Raw genomic sequence first — 19251 nt, forward strand, 5'->3', positions numbered from 1 at the left:
AACGGCTCGTTCCATACCATCGTACGCTACCTCTCACCCTCCCTAACCCATCTAGCAAACTCCTTCCTCTGCCCACGGATATCCAGAAACCCTGGCCGCTCTTCCACCCCTGCGAACGGGTTCCCTCCACCGACACCAACCTCCTTAGTTGCCCTCGCTTCTTTGCTTCTCTCCAATCGTCCGGCCCAGACGTTCCATTGTATGGGCTTCAGTTCTGGGCTGCTCAGTACCACACCCACGCAGAGTAGCAGCACAGAGAATAGCGTCTCCAAGGTTATGTCGAGCGGCAGGTTGACTCTGGGGTCGAGAAAGCTAGGTAGCAAGCGGCTCGGAGGTGTTGGTTGGGAAGCTGAGGGCAGGAGAGAGTGTTCGTATGCGCTGTAGACGCTGTGGAATAGTGAGCGATGTAGTTGCAAGTGGGATATTGGAAACTTACGCATGGCTCAGAAAGACAAAGCCTAGAATGTTGATTGCGGTCGCTCCGACTGCCATTGTAATGGAGGATCTTGTTGGTCGGTACAATAGGATCTCAAGGCTTCCGCTGTGCTGGAGGAGAACATGTTAAGGTACTCTACGTTGATATGCTTGGCGAGCTCACACCATTCCCAAAACAGAAAGTTACTTGAATCGGAGAGACATTCACATGGAATTTTAAAACGCAGTCTGTGAATTGAAGTGGTTGTGCTCAGTCTTGTACCACTCAGCTACCTGGTCTAAAACTTTTTCATCACACGTTCACGCCATTCATGAAGCAGATGCACATGCTCAATGTCATCGCTAAGCAAATTGCACGTCTTCCAGTCGTGGCTCTCCGTCTTCCAGATGCAGACCAGTCTGATCCACACCTACAACTTCATCATAGCTTGAACGTCTGTAGACTGGACGTAGTCCTCGAACCCATCAATCTCCTCCTGGAGCTCGTCGAGGGAGACCTTTTCGTCCTCGACGACCAAGTTGATCTGCAGCTTCTTGATGCCGAAACCGACCGCCACAAGCTTGGAAGCACCCCAGACGAGACCATCCTTCTCGATAGCGCGGACTTCTTGTTCGAGTGCTTTCATGTCGGTCTCGTCGTCTGTGAAGATGTCAGTCCCAGCCCCACATAATGACATGGTGAACATTCAAACATACCCCAGGGCTTCACATCGAGCGTGACCATGGACTTCGCAGCTGGCTTCGTCTTGCCCTCCTTCTTCTTCCTGTACTCTTCCAACCTCCTCGCTTTCTCCTTCTCGGCCTCCTCGTCGACCTCCTCGTCCTCAGACCCGAAGAGATCTACATCATCGTCCTCCTCGGTGTTTTGTGCCTTGGTGTTGATTGGGAGCTCAGAGGACTCAGGGCCGTATGCGGTGTGGGACTTGCTTGGGTCGCCAGGGAGCGAGGAGAACTCAGACTCGTAGGTGGCGATGTGCTTGTACCAGCGGTAGGCGTGGGGGTAGTTCTCGACCTTTGGTGGGTTCTTGGTGGCCTGGAAGGTCTTGACGTCGGCTTGGGAGGGGCCGTAGCTGGTAGTTGTGTCAGTCTTGACTCGCTGGTTGGGTATGGACACTAAAATGAGCGTGGTGCGAGTATGGGTTCAGAGTTGCGCTGAGCGCGTTGAAAGTACACATTGACGGGGTCTTAAGCCGCTCATAAACACGGACCAATATTGTTTCATCAGAAGGCAAAGGGGGGAGAGGAAGAAGGAGATCAACATACCCTGCGATGTAGCTGCGCGTCTTCACCCAGCTGTCGAGCACTGTGGTCATGTTAGCTGCCTGCCCGCTATACCAGACGGTGAAGGACGTACTGCTGAGGCCAGCGTCGCTAACCATGTCGGTGAAACCCATTGTCGCTGAAGTTGCTCGAGGGTATGTTCTGGTTTCGAATGTTCCAAAGATGGGCTTTTCAAACTCTCGCAGTCCTTAGTGTCGTTGTTATGGGTTTCGTTTGAGGTTTTGGGAGCAGATATGCCGCCAAAATTTCTCTGAGCCACGAGCCAAAGAAGTCCTGGGAATGTGCTAGCCACGGGCCGAGCCTGCACGACCCGCTCAGATGGAATTCACGAACAGCATTCAACATCGACTACCTCTACCAGCACTTGCAATGATCCTCCGAGCAGTTCGTAAACAGCAAATCTGTGCCCAGTGGGGCGCAAGTTGTTCTGATGGCAGTCTCTTGCATTTTTCCTAGAACCCCAGCCGTGATGTGAACGGTGACTAAAAACTGAACATAGATCACTGTTCGCAATACGTAAAAACGCAAGACACCAGCGGGATGGCACTCCATGCGCCAACCCCCTACCACCCAGGCCGTTGGCCACAGGACGCCTTTGTGTCGGACCTTTGGCAAGAAGAGGTCATCGCTAATACCATGCACTGGCAGCGTGCCAGAGATGCCGATTTGCGCTTGTATGCTGAGAACATTGCGTATACAGCTTCTCTGTTGCAGGCCCGTGTGCGAGGCTATTTACTACGATCGAAGGGGCAAACAGGTAGCGGATCCAAGGAGCAGCTCGAAGCAGCACCCAGCAGGGAAGAAAAGGTCCAATGGCGGGACTACGATCTTTACCACTCTATCGGTGGTCCAACACTAAGAGCCAGCGAAGCCATTTCAGTCTGGGATGCGCCGCTGACAACACAGTGCGTCTCGAAGGACTGTACGCGCGGGAACGAGCCCAGCACGGCGGAATGGTGGCTAAACGATCCCTCAGCATGCGCGATCGAAAACGCTTGCGAAGCATGCAGTCACGTTGACATGGTAAGACTCATGGCCATGCATCGTGCCGGCGAGCTCAAGCTCGGAGACTACTACACCAGCGGTGCCGAAATTTTGTTTCGTCCACTGCGTGCCATACTCCGGGAGACTGAATGCGCTCTTTGCGGTCTTACCTCACGATTCGCAACGAGTCATTTCGTTGCGAATGTGCTCCAGCAAGTCCTGGAAGGTGACCTCGAGATGCAATCCCGGCTATTACAAGAGCCGGTACATCGTGGACACCCTGCCCAAGTGCTGCTGAATAGCCTTCAGGAGCCAACCAATGACAGTGATGTCGTATGTGTCAGTTTGATGAGGCTGCTACGCTGGAGCTCTGAGAAGCCTGACGAAGGCCGGCCTACATATACAGCGCCGTTCGAATACGATTTCGGTGCGCAGCTGGACATGGAGCTTGTAAACGCTTTCCTACGCAGCACCAGTGATGGTGATGAGCAGCATCGCTTCTCTGCTATACAAGTTGGCGAGACAGGGCGGTCTGTGAAGCTCACGGTTGTAGACGTGTGGCAAGACTGCCTTGTTGAAGTTGACGCCGTTGCACGGTATCTAGCTCTGAGTTACGTTTGGGGCGGACAGCAGCCCTACGTTCGAACACTGGCTTGTGATGCCCACATGCATACTCCTGAAGGCATCGCTACCAGCAAGCTACCTGTAACAATCCGGGATGCCGCGGACTTTGTCCGCCACCCAACACCAAGTCTTTTTTCGCGAAGGTAATTTCATCTGCCGTGAAGGCACAGGCCTGTGGCAGGGTGCGCAAGGGAACAGGATATATACCATTCAAGTTCGAGATCAGCCAAATTTCCTAAGCTACGCCGACGCCGTCCGCCGCTATACCGAGCGCATTCTCACGTACGAAGCACATGTGGAGAGGGCATTCACCGGTATACAGCGGCTTTTGCAGCCGGTCCTCGATTGCCCCTTCATTTTCGGCCTGCCAACTCTGGAGCTCGATCTCGCCATGCTTTTCTTGCAATCACCTGGTTCACGCAGGCGTTCGGCTTTTCCCAGCTGGAGCTCGATGGGCTGGTCAGGCACGGTGAAATACCGCTGGTGGTCTGATCATCTGCTCGACGATGTCTCGCGGGTGCAATGGCGAGATGCTCTATCGGACGAGCTCTTCACGACTCACGAGTATAGGCAAGGTCGTGGCGAACAACCCGAGGATGACTGGGTAGTCACAAGACGTCGGGAGAGGTTTCAGTATGAGATGCCAGTGCGGTACAAAGAAGAAAGCGCCGATCTCTGGTTTGTTCATCGCACTTTGCCGAGATCGCAGAGACCTTCTTTCCAATTCCTCGCGCCTGGTTCACGAGAGCTCCTCCTTAGAGGCATAATTGCGCGGATGCGGCTTGGAGATTGGATTCCTCCAGGTTTCAGCCAATATGGCAAGCCAGAGCGTGTAAGCGTGCTGGACACCAAGGGCTTCGCTGCCGGCTACATCCACCGAAAGATGAGTCCGCGGGATTCTATTTCGCAGAGATGCTCTGTTTATCCCGCAGACGCGGCCATGAGTATGACTCTCACATCCACTGGGGACGGGACGAAGACGACGTCGAAGCTTCCACCCTCCAAACCTTCTGGGAGGCCGACGCCCACGTCGATGTCGGCGAGATGTTGTTCCCGCATCAGAAAGGCTTGGACGAAGTTGATGATCACTTCGATCAACGGAGATATAGTACGCACATAGAGTTCCCAATGTACAACGTTTTGATGATTGGAAGAAGCCTCAGTGTACCACACCTTGTTGAGAGAGTTGGTATTGGTGTTGTGCATGTTGCTGCGTAGTGGCTGGCGAAGCCAGAGTGGGAGGATGTTGTCTTGATGTGAAGGAGTGATGGGATGAACCTGCTCGACCAATCGACACGGTCGTCCTCGATAGAGTAGTGAGGAGCTTGATGTGAGTGTGACGTTGGGAAGAGATCGAACGTATCTACTGTCAATACTGCGCAAATGTGGCCACTGATCTTGCATGTGAACTCCATGTTTCTCCGAGTCACGAGCAAGAGAAGTTCTGAGAATGTCGACGCTAGCGGCGGGCTAACTTCCGGTTTCGGCTATCACATGTTCGAGAAACAGCCAGAAGGCCAATGAAGACGTCTCCGTATGCATATCATGACTCTCCATCCTTCGGGACGAAGCAATAGCTGAGGAACACTACTGTCGACCAGGACGCGAACCAATAAACTCCATGATCACATCCTTCGAACGCAGCGCTGCCCGGCGCATTGCAAACGTTCGATACCCTCTTCCCCGGCCGCACAATCGACTCGCTGCCCCCGTCGCAACACGATCGAAACGACCAGCGAGTGTACCGAGACTACCGCCAATAGCATCGATTCAATGTCGAGGCTATGCCAATGGAAGGGGGCCTCATCCACCTGGAGGCACTCATCGAATGAACCTTGGTGGTGGCGAAGAGAAGCCAGCACTTGAGCAATACGGCATCGACCTAACAGCGCGCGCAAGAGACGGAAAGCTTGATCCAGTCATAGGTCGAGACGGAGAGATCCATCGCACAATCCAGATTCTGTCGAGGAGAACGAAAAACAACCCAGTCTTGATTGGAGCAGCAGGAACTGGCAAGACAGCAATACTCGAAGGGTTGGCGCAACGGATCGTCAAGGGTGATGTACCGGAGAGCATCAAAGAGAAGCGAGTGGTATCGTTGGATCTGGGGTCATTGATTGCGGGAGCCAAGTTCCGAGGTGACTTCGAGGAGCGGTTAAAAAGCGTGTTGAAAGAGGTTGAAGATGCACAGGGGGGTGTCATTCTGTTCGTCGATGAGCTGCACACTCTACTAGGATTGGGCAAGGCCGAAGGCAGCATCGATGCGAGCAATCTTCTCAAGCCTGCTTTGTCTAGAGGAGAATTGCAGTGCTGTGGCGCGACTACTCTCAACGAGTACCGACAGATCGAGAAGGATGTTGCGCTGGCTCGACGCTTCCAGCCCATTCAGGTTGGTGAGCCGTCGGTCCAAGACACTGTCTCGATATTGCGAGGTATCAAGGACCGGTACGAGGTGCACCACGGAGTACGGATCACGGATGGGGCTCTGGTAGCTGCTGCTGCGTACAGTAATCGATACATCACGGATCGCTTCCTGCCCGACAAAGCAATCGACCTGGTGGATGAAGCAGCCAGCGCATTGCGTCTCCAGCAGGAGAGCAAACCTGATGCTATTCAGGAGCTGGATCGGCAAATTATGACTATTCAAATCGAGCTTGAGAGCTTGCGGAAAGAGACGGATATCGCAAGCAAAGAACGAAGGGAGCAGCTGGAGAAGTCTCTCGTCCTCAAGCAAGACGAAGCTGGCCTGTTGACTGAGAAGTGGGAGAAGGAACGAGCGGAGATCTCTGACATCAAGACCACCAAGGAGCAGTTAGAGACTGCTCGGGTGGAGCTTGAACAAGCCCAGCGAGAAGGCAACTTTGCGAAAGCATCTGAGCTGCGGTATGCTAAGATACCAGAGCTTCAGAAGCAGCTGCCGCAAGAAGAGGGAGGTGAAAGCACTTCCTCAATGAAGTCATCGTCCGACGCGCTCATCCATGACTCCGTGACTGCAGACGACATTGCCTCGGTCGTCAGCAAGAGCACCGGAATCCCGGTAACGAAGCTCATGGCCGGCGAAGTCGAGAAGCTCGTGAACATGGAGGACTCGCTACGGCAAAGCGTCCGCGGACAGGACGAAGCCCTTACCACAGTCGCCAACGCTGTCCGCCAGCAACGAGCCGGTCTTAGTGGTGAGAACCGACCTCTGGCCTCCTTCATGTTCCTCGGCCCTACTGGTGTCGGTAAGACGGAACTCTGCAAGAAGCTAGCCAGCTTCCTCTTCTCGACCGAAACAGCAGTTTTGCGGTACGACATGTCAGAGTTTCAGGAGAAGCACACGGTCTCGCGTCTCATCGGCTCGCCAGCCGGCTACGTTGGCTACGAAGACGCAGGCCAGCTCACCGAAGCTGTTCGACGAAAGCCTTACGCTGTCCTGCTCTTCGACGAGTTCGAGAAAGCACACCGCGACATTAGCACTCTGCTGTTACAGGTCTTGGACGAAGGCTTCTTGACCGATGCTCAAGGCCACAAAGTCGACTTCCGCAACACCATGATCGTCCTTACCTCCAACTTAGGCGCGGAATTCCTGGTTGCGGACGAAAGCACCGGCAGCGAGATCAGTGCGGACGTGAAGATGCACGTCATGGACGTCGTGCAGACTTCCTATCCACCTGAGTTCCTGAACCGGCTGGACGAGTTCATCATATTCAAGCGGCTGTCGAGAGACTCGCTGCGAGATATCGTCGACATCCGGCTCAAGGAGCTGCAAGCTCGACTTGATGACCGAAGGATCGTGCTTGATGTAGGTGACGATGTTAAGGCATGGCTCTGCGAGAAGGGCTATGATCCAAGATATGGTGCGCGGCCGCTCAATCGGCTGATTGCAAAGGAGGTGGGCAATGGGCTTGCGGACAAGATCATTCGTGGGGTGGTCAAGAGCGGCGATTCTGCAAAGGTTGTTGTGAGTGCGGATGGGGAGCACCTGCAAGTGCTGGAGCCTTAACGGACGATGCATGAATTGCATTTGAGCTCAATGATCGTTGTATAGTATTAGCATCAGCGGCATTGCAGGGCGTTCCGGAATCTTCGCGCTCATAGCAGGCGTTTGTACACTACACTCAGCCTTGAGCACTGTATAAAATACCACGATTCACCTTGTATTGATGACTCAAGAGTTGAAGATTGGTGCGAGTGTTGTGATGTTTGACAGGGTTTCATTTGATTTGGTTGCCTACCACCACAGCAACATCATGCACCGAGTACTGAGCCCGTAAGCGCCACGTCTCTCCACAGCACTCCCTGGCGAAGGTCTTCCTCAACATAGACGGCTTCTGATCTAGAACACCATCGCGTGTGGCCGGTCGCCCTTCCTCAGGCTGAAGGTGCTAGACAGGTAGGAGGACAGCATCTGCTCCTTCTTGATGCTCGCAATCAACGCCTTGTCGACCGACTTCTGGTCGTTCGCCCGCTGGCTGGAAACCTCCTTCTTCTCAGCCTTGCCCTGGTTGAAGAAAGCCTCCTCGCTGCCCTTCTTGTCCGCCTTCTTGTCCCGCGCAAAGTACTCTGGCTTGCTAACCTTGTCGATGGTTGAGGAGTCGAGGCCGTCCACGGAGACGCTGGTCTTGGTGGCGATCACATAGCGGGCGTTGACACGGCGGAGAGGCACACCGTTGATCTTAAAGGGACCGGTAACGAGAAGCACGCCTTGCTCGAGGACTTTGAGCAGGACCACGCGCTTGCCGCGGAAGCGTCCAGCGAGGAGGATGAGGACCTTGCCGGGTGTGAGGGAGGCGCGGGGCTTGTACGGGCGTTGCGTTTTGCGGGTCTGGTGAAGGTGTCAATGCTTTGCTCATATCTGGTGTCGCGATGCCTGCTCCAGCGCGTCGACGCCGAGATAACTCACCTTCCTGGGTACCGCCTCGTCCTCTGCCGGGTAGTACTTCAGCGCCTTGTCCGTGGAGGATGGAACCGTCCTCTCGCCCTTCTGGAACTTCTTCGTCTGCTGCTTCTCCTGCGGTGGGGAAGGCATCTTGGGCAGCTGAACAGTCTCTGCGTTAGTGTGTGGCCACTAGGTGATCTCGCGGCTTTCGAGGTACTGACCAGAAGGTGGTGTTGTGGTGTCTTTACCTGAGTCTTGTCGAGCTTTCGATCAAGTGCGGTGTGCCAAGAGCTCGAAATCGTTCATTGGCCATGAGCCGCTAGCGCTCCCGCTTCCGTCGCGTCGACACCTGGCTTGGAACTCTCATTCCATTTCGCAGAGTCTGCTCCCTTCATGTCAACGTTGACTTGGCCAGCGATTGTCGAGAGAGTTCCATCGCACGCTTGACGTGAAATCACAAACAAAGTATACGTGAGCCCTGTGAAGGGCCTGCTGTAGTCTCAGCGCAGGTCTCGCTCTTCTGACACACATCGCCACCAGCGGAGGGTACATAGGCAACACCTGCCAATTTCTGGTACAAAGGATCCGGACACGCAAGCGCGCTGCTGGGCGTTTGTACGCATTCACCAAGCCCTCTGGACACTCCATCCCGGAGCAACACGCACGCGGACTTCTACAGGACCAGGAGTTTCGTCGCAACCCAGAGTCACGGAAGCCATCCCAGCCGTTACCTGAGCTGTGTTGAGCATTGCATGCATTGTTTTGAGTGATAGTCTCCTTACTGTCTGCATAGCTAACGCAGGGTGTTTGGCGCATGGTGTCGCTTTCCTTACACTGTTACTTGAGTGCTCCTTTCTACTCGCTTTTCGCACAACAAAAAGCATGACGAACGCACGGCACAACACGTCTCACTCCAGAGCGGGCAGCGCTCGCCCTGGACAGGGGGCGAGGAACATTCTGAAGAGGCGCGACAATCATGGATTGAAGGTTGAGACGACGATGGTCCTTGCACCAAAGAAGAAGTTCCAGCTCAGTGTTTGTCTCGGCCCGCTCAACCACAAAAGACTGTAAGCGTACTAACAGCATCTCGTCGCCCTCAGAATACATTCACGCGAACGCCGCCCCAAGGCTTCATCTTCGTGCCCTTTGGGTCAGGCCCCTTGACGGACCGCTGCACAGAGATTTCCATGAAGGAGAGCGCCACCGCTTACAAAGTCCAGGTCTGTTCTAAGAACCATCCATCCCAGATCCGCCGCACGGCACCTTGCGTTGTGGTTACTGTTGACTTCTGACACCTTCCGCAGTCCAACCATAGGCACGCATACGCTGCCCAGGAAGATAGAGTATCATCCCAAGTCCACCGCATCGGCCATCACTTCAAGGCGGAGATCGTACTACAGGCATGTGAACAGCTCGGCTATCTCTATCACAATGGATGTTTTGAGCGCGAATCTGAGATCGCTGCGCGAAACAACCGTACTCCCCTGTCCAGAGTCATGGCTACTCACGGCATACGTATGGCAGACAATCCTCCCGGCGAGCTCGACCGTATTACCGCGATGATGCGAGAGATGTTTCCAAAGATGCCAGAGGCAGAGATCGAAAAGGTAATCAATCGAGCGTGGGAAGCAGGCACGGGGAGAGTGGGTACATCGAAGGACGTCTCAATGACGCGCAGAGTCCAGCTGGCAGTGCTCTCACACATCCGTCACCAGCATACCGACTACGATTATTTGCTGCGGGCATTTGGGTGGGAACGCGCCCGTCGAGAGGTCGAGCCGTACAGCGTCAAAATAATCAAGGAGTGGCAAGGTGAGAACGCACAGGACGACGATTCAGAGCTCGAATGGTGCAAACGCGAGGTCTTTGTCATTCCCGACGATGACGATGAGGAGGACGAGGACGAGGACGAGGAGGACAAGATCCATGCAGAGACCATTATCATTCCCGACGACGATGACGAAGCCGTCATCAACACGCCCGTCGCACATGCATATCCGCGATACACAGCGCCGCCCCCGCCACACCCAGCTCAACCACCACACGTCAATCACCTTCACCAATTCGGCCCGGCGCGGCCTGCTCCACAGTGGATAGATCCAGGAGGACGTTTGATCAGACGCGTACGCGATTAATCTGCAAAACTGGCTCTATGCTCTCAGCTGACAATTCCAGATTCAAACACCGCCGCCGCAGCCTCCCCAGCAGGCTACTCGTTACGTTGCCGTCACAGCGAACGAGCCGTATCCGAACGCGGTTCCGTCGATCGAGGACCGGCGTGGCGGCGTCGCATTCTCTGGGCCGCAGCTGCGTTGGCCGGGGCCACCGCGACCGGGTGTTCACTACATCGACCTCACGTCGCCAGAGAGGCGGTATCCGGTACCGCAGCCGATCCACGGCGCCCCCGCGCCCGTGCAGCAGCTGCCGAGGGGGGCCCGCCCGCTTTATTAGGGGCTGGTGTGTTTGTTCGTCGGAGATGGTATTTGTATTGGGCGAGTGTATGCCGAAGAGCGCTGCCTGCTCTCCACCGCAGCCAGAACGCTGTGCGCACCGTGAGGAGCAGCACCATACGCACCCTGAGGAGCAGTACCATACGCTCACATCGCTGTTAATGATATTCACTCAAAGCCTGCTTTTCCCCCCTTCTCTCGTTTCTTCGCCTATGACTGTCCGCAAACTCTCCCTCAGCACTCTTGCCAAGTCTACCCCTTCGTCGTCGTCCAACTCCTCTCTCGCTCCACGTCCGAACATCCGCCAGCTTTTCAGCATGCCTACATCGACATTGCCTTTGTTTGCGACTTCTTTCCTGCCCTCCCTGTCGTGCAGAGTCAGTACCATCAGCTACGGTCAATGAAAACATATCGAAGAAGCACTGCTATTCGAAATGATGTATGTATACTCACTGATACCGCGGAATCAAATGAAAATGCACATGCGGCACCACCTGCGCCGCCCGCACCCCATTATTCTGCACGACGTTCCAATCCTCGATCCCCGTCGCCCGCACCAGCGCCGCCGACACGATCGGTAACCACTCGCCCAGCTGCCTTGCTGTCTCTTTCCCCTCTTCCTTGCCCCCCTCTCCGCTACCCTCTTTGCTCTGCTCAGATGGTGTGTGCAGGTCTGCGAGTTTCTCGTAGTGGTTTCGTGTGGTGAGGAGGATGTGTCCGGGCGCTATGGGCAGGATGTCGAGGAAGGCGAGGACGTGGGGGGTGCTGAGGAGGAGGTGGCATTGCGGGCTTATGCGTTCGGGGTCGGGGGAGTTGGGGATGGGAGAGTGCGAGGCAGGGTAGGAGGTGGAGATTGTGCAGAAGGGGCAGGAGATTGGGTAGTGGTCTTGGAGAGACATTGGAGCGGTAGTAGAAGGAGGGGTGATGGTGGTGGACAATGGATTCAATGTAAGATGGAATGGTTGACGTGACGTGCTTCTGGACCGAGGCGATTTTTGGGTCGGAGATTGCGGGATTAAAGAGATGTGAAGGTGAATGTGTTGGTATTGTACACTGTATACAGAGATTGTATCTAGCCGTACAGGATCTAGGTATGTAACGATCCCAGCACATGCCCCGGCGCTATGCATCGAACCCGATAAAGCAACACCAGTTGTAGATTGAAGAGCTTACTTCTTCGCCCGCCGTTTCCCCTGGTTCCGTACTCGAGGCTGGACGACGAACTTGTTGATGTTGCGCTTCTTCCTCGTCTTGAAACCACCTTTGGCCTGTCGTATAGAGTCAGCTGCTGTACCTTCTTAAAGCGATCGAAGATCAAACTCACCGGCGTGCCCCAAATCGACACAGGATGCACATTACCCTTACTCTTACCCCTTCCACCACCATGAGCGTGATCGCTCGCATTCATGGCCAGGCCTCTCACTGTCGGCCGGATGTTCAGCCATCTGCTCCGTCCAGCCTTGCCTAGCTGTCTGAACTGCCAATGCGGATTGCTCGCCACTCCAATCGTCGCACACGCATCCTTCGCCACCTTCCGTACTTCACCGCTCTGCATGCGGACTGTAACACTCTGGACCTTGCCTTTGTGCTCTTCCTTCGCCATCACGGTGGCGTATGTTCCCGCGCTCCGGCAGAAGACAGCGCCTTTGGCTGGGTTGGAGCCGACACAGTACACCTGCGTTCCAAGCGGCACCATGTGCACCGGTAGACAGTTTCCGCGGAATGCGGTCTTTGCAGCAAGCATACCCGGATCAACCACGCCACCCATGCTCTTGATCAACTCGCTTGGGATGCCTGAGCGATAGCTTTCCACTGCATCTCCTGCGCGCATCCCCTCAGCGGCGATGATGTAGCTCTTCTTCTTCGTCTTGACGTGCTCTACAAGTGCTAGATGCGCTGATCGATTGGGGTCGTATTCAATGCGCTCAACCAGGTGCTTGCCTGGCTCCTTGCGCTCAAAGTCGACAGTCCGAATCCTTCTTCTCGCACCTCCACCACGATGCCGGACTGTGACCCTGCCACTGTTGTTGCGACCACCCTTGCCATGCCCGATTTTCGGGAAAGTCAATGGTTTGTGTGGTCCGCCTTTCCAGAGATGGTCATTGATGGGTCGTCTCAAATGTCGGACACCAGGAGTTCGAGGCTTGTAGGTCTTCATCTGTAAAGCGCCGCCATCTCTGCGCATGGGCGCTGATGAGGGAGTGAAGGCGGTGGTCTCTGGTACTGAGGTGGAAGCGTGCACGCGGTCTTCTGCTGGAGTGGCATAGCTGCGGACGGAGGATAGGAGATGGCGGCATTGGGTGCAGATGGGCCGTATCCGGGGTTGTAGCATCGTTGTGAGGGTGCGCCTGGGACTCTGGCGAGTCTCTCAAGCACTAAAAGCGTGCGGGACGACCAGTGAACGAAGTTGTGATGCTCGTTCTATTGCATTGCTTCGAAAGAGAACAGTGAGGACGCTTGAAGTTTGAAGGTGCCTCAGGCATCAGATACTGATGGTCACGAGATGCGCGTGGACCTCGTGAGACGCCCTGGCAACAACGGGAGACTCGAAGCTTTCTTTCTTCGCCATTGCTCTCAAAAGATACATGTACATACAATTCAAAGACTTTCGATCACTCTCGACGAACAGCGACATGACCACCGCTTGAGGAGACTCGAGTACGTCTTGAACATCACGTGCAGGATCAGCCAAGCCACCGTCGCCCAAGCAGCCGCGCTGGCTCTTCCAGGTTCGCGCTTTGCTCCACCGATCAAAACAGTCGCTAGCGTGCAAGGCGTGTCGACAACATTGCACCTCTTCACCACTCCCACCCATTCCCCCAACCCCCACCGCCTCATCAGCAGCATCTCCAAGCACTCTTGCGACTTCGCATTGCTGCTGCTTGGACACGAGGTTCATCCTTCGCCACGCATCTCTTCCACCGTCCCATATCAGCCTGCTGCATGTTAATGCTGGTCTGCAGCCTCATACACGCTTCACGACAATTTACGACCACGAGCAGGTCTCCATCACGTAGCTGACCACCTGTACTCATCGGACACGAAGCAAGTGGGTGAATTGCACCCGGTTCAGAGGACGCGTGCCGCTCATAAACAGTGCTGACTTCCCTACTGCAGCTCACTACTTCACTACTCATATCTCGACCTCCTCACGACACAACCTCTAATACAACCACGACACCTCTACCACATCAACTACCATGCCTCCAGTACGTGTCTGAAGCCCGCTGGTGGTGGCAAACACGCCATTCTATCGCGTAATGAGTGCTTCACCGAGCTGACATCCCATCTCAGACAAGAGCACCCCGACGTGCCGTAACGGACGAAAACGCAGAGAACGTGGGCACTACGCGCCTGACGCGTGCCAAAGCAGCCGCACTCGATACTGTCGTCGCCGGCGATCCACCTAAGAAGGCGCTGGGTGCCAAGCGCACGACCACAGCTCCCGCGAACGGCACTCTCGGAGCCAAGAAGAGGACCGCGTTGGGAGACGTCAGCAACGTCGCGAAGAAGGAACCAACTGAGAACGGCGATGGCAAGAAGGATACGATGGGCAAGAATGGATCGCTACTGAAAGCATCCAAGCCAGCCGGCATCCAGAAGCAGCAACCACCAGCGCGGACCAACTCCACACGTACCGTTCTCGGTTCCAAGGCGGCCAACGCGACATCATCCGAGCTGAAGAGGCCTGCGAGCGGGTCTGGTGTCGGCGGCCACATCACGAAGAAGAGGAACACGTCGGCGTCGAAGCCCTCCAAGCTGGACGATGATGAAGCATCCGAGAATGTCCCACCACCGAAGAACGGATCGAATGGCAGCTTCAAGACCGAACAGAAGTCCAAGACGAAGTCGAGACCGTCGATCGAAGAGGTGTTTGACGATGATGCTGGACCATCGTGGGAGGAGGTTGTCAAGGATGCGAAGGACCTGGACGAAGAGGACCTCGACGACCCGCTCATGGTGGCTGAATACGTCCACGAGATCTTCGAGTACATGCAGGAGCTGGAGATCTCGACCCAACCCAATCCCGACTACATGGACAACCAGACCGAGCTGGAGTGGAAGATGCGCGGCATCCTCGTCGACTGGCTGCTCGAAGTCCACACGCGCTTCCGCCTCCTCCCCGAAACCCTCTTCCTCGCCGTCAACATCATCGACCGCTTCCTCTCCAGCAAAGTCGTGCAGCTCGACCGTCTTCAGCTTGTCGGTGTCACCGCCATGTTCATCGCCTCCAAGTACGAAGAGGTCCTCTCCCCTCACGTTCAGAACTTCGTCCACGTGGCCGACGACGGCTTCACAGAGGCTGAGATACTATCCGCCGAGCGCTTCGTCCTCGCCGCTCTCGACTACGACCTCTCCTACCCGAACCCCATGAACTTCCTCCGTCGCATCTCCAAGGCCGACAACTACGACATCCAGACCCGCACGCTCGGCAAGTACCTGCTCGAGATCGGCTGCCTCGACCACCGCTTCATCAAGCATCCTCCTTCGCTCGTCGCCGCCTCGGCTATGTACCTGGCGCGTCTGGCGATGGACCGCGGCGAATGGGACTCCACGCTGTCCAAGTACGCGGGCTACACCGAGCAGCAGATCCAGCCGGTGTTCAAGCTCATGGTTGAGTATCTGTCAGGTCCAGTCCTGCACGAGGCATTCTTCAAAAAGTATGCTAGCAAGAAGTTCCTGAAGGGTAAGTCCACTCCATCTCTCAATGATTCGTGCAGATGCTAACACCGCCCAGCATCCATCGTCCTCCGCCAGTGGGCCAAGAAGTGGGCGCCGACCTACCTCGACAACGCGCCTGTCAACACCAGCAGCGCGAAGGCGACGCCTCGCTCATAGACTGTTCATCACTGCATCACAAGGCGTTAGGGCGTCCCAGGCTTTCACGACCATCGAAGCCGTCGACGGAGCTTTGCTCATCGTCGACTAAACACACCCAAGACTAAAGGTTGCTTTACTTTACCTTACCCTGCCATCTAGCGACGAAGATGGGCATGGGTCAGGAAAGAGGTACTTTGATATTGCTTGTTTTTGTTACATCTGTCCTCTGCATGGGCTACGGCGCATCGAGCTGCGAGGTTGAGCACACGGCTTCTGGGGGCTTGCTTTGCCTTTGAAGGGGCTGGAGGTTGTTCTTGTTATGCGCGGCGCTGTTGCGAGTTTGGCGTACAGAGATTGGGTAGGATAGCAAGGCTGAGGGGCGTGTAGCATGAAATCAAAGTGTCATTCAATATATCGTCTTCCGGTCTTCAGTTCGATCGCAACCAAGGCCTCTTCGAGACCCAATACGTGGTACACGTACTGACTCAGCGGAGAGCGGCACGTCGGTCAGCAGAATTTCGCCCGTGCCGTCTTCACACCACACGTGGTAGGTGGGAGCCTCAGCCGCAGATCAACTCAGTGAACCAGCTGGCTTCTGCATTATCATGCGTAGACTTCAAGCAGACTACAGGGACTTGACGGCTGGGTGGCCTACCGAAGGATTCGTAGCTTTGTCATCTCTACACTTTCAACATCGCAGAAGCCGTCGAGAGAAGAGCAACCGTCACTCCGCTGATAACAAAGTCGACAGAGCGTGGGTCTGGCCCCCACCACCCCTGCCGTGTCCACACTCCACCTGATTGAGTCGCGAATGCGATCCTTCAGGTAGCTCTGCGAATACGTACGCCGATTGATGTGAGGCGTGTTCGGTGCGGTGCATCTCTCTCTCCGCTGCTGAACACTCTTCCTATTCCTGAACTTCTGCTGGATTAGCCGCGATGTCCAACGAATCGCAAGACAACTCCCCCGAGGAGTCCTCCTACTTCAACGACCTCTCGCAGCAACCTTCGAAGGAGGGCGAAGGTCCTGCTGGCGACGAAGCTACGACGAATGGGCAGGTGCCGAAGCCAAAGAGGATCGCGTGTGTGCTGTGTCGCAAGAGGAAGCTGAAGTGCGATGGGGGCAAGCCTTCATGTGGGACTTGTGCGCGGCTGCAGCATGAATGTTCGTATGATGAGGTTAGGAGGAAGAGTGGGCCGAAGAGGGGGTATGTGAAGGCGCTGGAAGCGAGGCTGGCGCAGGTGGAGACGCTGTTGAAGGGACAGGATGAGGTGCCGCCTATGCCGCAGCCGAAGAATTGGGGCGGTGGGAAGGGGGTGCGGTTTCAGCAGCAGGGGAACAGCACGCAGGCGGAGCCAGTGTTCAATCTGGGAGAGAGCATGGCGACGTCGCAATGCGCGGTTCCTGGTGCTGGGGACGCTGCGCCCGGTGAAGAGCACTTCCCATGGGAGATGATAGGCCTAGGACTGGACGAGCCCTTACCAACGCAGGACGTCGTCAACGACCTGGACGCAACATACTTTGAGAAAGTGCACCCGTCGCAACCCATGATCCACCGACCACGATACCACGCTGCGATGAACCTGGCGCCTCACATGCGGCCGCCGGTATGCTTGCGATACGCCATGTGGGCGAACGCGGCCGCAGTGTCGGATAAGTACGAGAATCTGCAAGAGCACTTCTACCAGCGAGCGCGGAAGTACATCCAGCAGGACGAGATGAAAGGGCACGGCGAGAGCATGATCACGATCGCGCATTGTCAGACGTGGACGCTGATTGCGACGTACGAGTTTAAGTTGATGTACTTCCCGCGCGCGTGGATGTCGGCGGGGAGGGCGTGTCGTATGACGCAGATGATGGGGTTGCATCGGCTGGATGGAGCTGGGTTGGACGTGAAGCAATGTCTGCCGCCGCCGCGAGATTGGACGGAGCGCGAGGAGCGGAGAAGGACGTTCTGGGCTGCGTTTTGTGTGGATCGGTATTCGAGTATCGGGACGGGTTGGCCGATGACGATTGAGGAGAAGGATGTCATGAGCACGATGCCTTCGAGCGAGGAGGCGTATGAGCTTAATAAATCGCAGAAGACGCCGACACTCCAGGAAGCTTTGAGTCCGGAAGGCGCCACGAAACTGACTGGCTTCTCCGGCGTGATATTGATGGCATGTCTCTTCGGACGCAATCTCACACATCTTCACCGCCCTGAACCAGACGACGCGGACGACGATCTGAACGGCGAGTTCTGGAAGCGGCATCGCATGCTCGACAACATCCTGCTGAACACCGCTTTGGCGCTTCCGGTGACGCTACGATTACCTTCAGGGCTGAACGATCCGAATACTGTGTTCTTGAACATGTGCATACACACATCGACGATATGTCTGCACCAGGCGGCGATCTTCAAGGCAGATAAGAATCGCATGTCTTCGAGGATTTCGGCGGAGAGTAAGGTGAGGTGTATCACGGCGGCGGCGGAGATTGCGAGTATTATGAGGCAGATTTGCCATTTGGATTTGTCTGCTGTAAGTTCCTCTCGATGCTTCGGGTAATTGTACATACTAACATGGCTTTAGATGAATCCGTTCATATCCTTCTGCCTCTACGTGTCAGCGCGAGTCTTTGTACAGTACCTGAAGTCACGGCCGAAGGACACTCAGATCCGATCATCCCTGCAATTCTTGCTACAGGCGATGCAGGCCATTAAGCGAAGAAATCCGCTTACAGAATCTTTCCTCGTGCAACTAGACGTCGATCTTGAAGCTGCTGGGATTGAAGACACCAGCTCGCTGCGGGTGCAGCAGAACAACACCTCACCCATGGGGCCTAATCGCTCAGAGGCCTGTCCAATGCAACAGATCCATCTCGACCATCGACCCAACTACGGCGACATGGGTCTGGCTGCCTACAACGACCCGAGTGGCAACCCAAACCTGAACTCGACATCTGCTGTGCAGCCAACCTTCAACTTCAACACCGACAACACCGAAATGACAGAAGAGAGTCTCGACTTTATGGCCATGGGCGGCACATTCGACCTGCCCAACCGACCCGCCGGCCATCAATCACCTGGCTCCTCGAACCAAAGCTCTGGCATTCAGCGAAGTCCACAATCTTACGACCCAGCAATGGACATCAGCCCCGACGCCGACCACCTCACACCCAACTCCAGCACACATCAAACATCCTCCGGCCACGCTTCTACTCATGGCTACTCACCCAAAACTCTCCCTCTCTGGCAACCCGACCAAATCCCCACCGCCAAAATGCAGTCCCAAACCGACCCCGCCCGTCTCACTTCTATGCTAGGCAACAACATGGACGCCTACACCGACTTCGACATGAACGCCTTCTCCGCCTCCAATCCCGGCAACGACATGAACAGCTTCCCCACCTCCACCGACCAGAGCGGCTTCGTCCTCCCTTCCAACTGGGGCTCCGGCAGTGGTGGAACAGGACTCACGCCTGGTAATACCGGCATGACCCCCGGACCGACTGGTTTCACCCCGGGCGCGAGCGGGATGGGCGATATGTTGAATATGAGCGACGCGGAGTGGAACTCGATCATGGAGAATATGCAGTTTGGGGGCGCGTGGGAGACGGGGGTGGAGCATAATGAGAATATCCTGCAGGAGCGGCAGAGGCGGTAGTGGATTGAATGACTGATTTGTTGGGGGGCGTACATATGTATATGCTTGGATGATTTCGATGGCGAGATACCATGGTGCGGGAGGGATGATGCTTATGGGTGTTGGGCGTACGGCACCTATGAGAGTTACGAACGAACGCTACTCTGTCAAT

General features: G+C 55.5%; 10 protein-coding genes across 10 annotated transcripts; 5 read left to right on the plus strand and 5 right to left on the minus strand.

Moving 5' to 3' along the window:
- Window positions 1-26: 26 nt before the first annotated feature.
- Window positions 27-492, minus strand: LTR77_006586 (uncharacterized protein; the record flags this gene model as incomplete). The annotated part of the gene is made up of 2 exons (XM_064803828.1): window positions 27-387; window positions 437-492. 2 exons carry the CDS (start codon window positions 490-492, stop codon window positions 27-29), a joined length of 417 nt encoding a protein of 138 aa, XP_064657629.1.
- A 353-nt stretch (window positions 493-845) lies between these two features.
- Window positions 846-1829, minus strand: LTR77_006587 (uncharacterized protein; the record flags this gene model as incomplete). Its single annotated transcript, XM_064803829.1, has 4 exons — window positions 846-1075; window positions 1132-1505; window positions 1699-1738; window positions 1790-1829. 4 exons carry the CDS (start codon window positions 1827-1829, stop codon window positions 846-848), a joined length of 684 nt encoding a protein of 227 aa, XP_064657630.1.
- A 523-nt stretch (window positions 1830-2352) lies between these two features.
- On the plus strand, window positions 2353-4444 carry LTR77_006588 (uncharacterized protein; the record flags this gene model as incomplete). Its single annotated transcript, XM_064803830.1, has 2 exons — window positions 2353-3467; window positions 3523-4444. The coding sequence occupies 2 exons, from the start codon at window positions 2353-2355 to the stop codon at window positions 4442-4444; spliced, it is 2037 nt and encodes a 678-aa protein (XP_064657631.1).
- A 501-nt stretch (window positions 4445-4945) lies between these two features.
- Window positions 4946-7309, plus strand: HSP78 (chaperone ATPase hsp78; the record flags this gene model as incomplete). Its single annotated transcript, XM_064803831.1, has 2 exons — window positions 4946-5680; window positions 5714-7309. 2 exons carry the CDS (start codon window positions 4946-4948, stop codon window positions 7307-7309), a joined length of 2331 nt encoding a protein of 776 aa, XP_064657632.1.
- Window positions 7310-7642: 333 nt separating this feature from the next.
- RPL6 (60S ribosomal protein L6) lies at window positions 7643-8335 on the minus strand (the record flags this gene model as incomplete). Its single annotated transcript, XM_064803832.1, has 2 exons — window positions 7643-8131; window positions 8210-8335. The coding sequence occupies 2 exons, from the start codon at window positions 8333-8335 to the stop codon at window positions 7643-7645; spliced, it is 615 nt and encodes a 204-aa protein (XP_064657633.1).
- A 732-nt stretch (window positions 8336-9067) lies between these two features.
- On the plus strand, window positions 9068-10636 carry LTR77_006591 (uncharacterized protein; the record flags this gene model as incomplete). The annotated part of the gene is made up of 4 exons (XM_064803833.1): window positions 9068-9220; window positions 9286-9405; window positions 9490-10308; window positions 10361-10636. 4 exons carry the CDS (start codon window positions 9068-9070, stop codon window positions 10634-10636), a joined length of 1368 nt encoding a protein of 455 aa, XP_064657634.1.
- Window positions 10637-10807: 171 nt separating this feature from the next.
- Window positions 10808-11534, minus strand: LTR77_006592 (uncharacterized protein; the record flags this gene model as incomplete). The annotated part of the gene is made up of 2 exons (XM_064803834.1): window positions 10808-11000; window positions 11089-11534. The coding sequence occupies 2 exons, from the start codon at window positions 11532-11534 to the stop codon at window positions 10808-10810; spliced, it is 639 nt and encodes a 212-aa protein (XP_064657635.1).
- A 270-nt stretch (window positions 11535-11804) lies between these two features.
- Window positions 11805-12967, minus strand: RML2 (mitochondrial 54S ribosomal protein rml2; the record flags this gene model as incomplete). Its single annotated transcript, XM_064803835.1, has 2 exons — window positions 11805-11903; window positions 11960-12967. 2 exons carry the CDS (start codon window positions 12965-12967, stop codon window positions 11805-11807), a joined length of 1107 nt encoding a protein of 368 aa, XP_064657636.1.
- Window positions 12968-13835: 868 nt separating this feature from the next.
- On the plus strand, window positions 13836-15474 carry CLB2 (G2/mitotic-specific cyclin; the record flags this gene model as incomplete). The annotated part of the gene is made up of 3 exons (XM_064803836.1): window positions 13836-13844; window positions 13930-15322; window positions 15374-15474. The coding sequence occupies 3 exons, from the start codon at window positions 13836-13838 to the stop codon at window positions 15472-15474; spliced, it is 1503 nt and encodes a 500-aa protein (XP_064657637.1).
- A 920-nt stretch (window positions 15475-16394) lies between these two features.
- LTR77_006595 (uncharacterized protein) lies at window positions 16395-19100 on the plus strand (the record flags this gene model as incomplete). Its single annotated transcript, XM_064803837.1, has 2 exons — window positions 16395-17975; window positions 18027-19100. 2 exons carry the CDS (start codon window positions 16395-16397, stop codon window positions 19098-19100), a joined length of 2655 nt encoding a protein of 884 aa, XP_064657638.1.
- Between the last annotated feature and the right edge of the window lie 151 nt (window positions 19101-19251).

The sequence above is a fragment of the Saxophila tyrrhenica genome (assembly GCF_035928015.1).
Source record: "Saxophila tyrrhenica strain CCFEE 5935 chromosome Unknown scaffold_10, whole genome shotgun sequence".
NCBI classification, from domain to species: domain Eukaryota; kingdom Fungi; phylum Ascomycota; class Dothideomycetes; order Mycosphaerellales; family Extremaceae; genus Saxophila; species Saxophila tyrrhenica.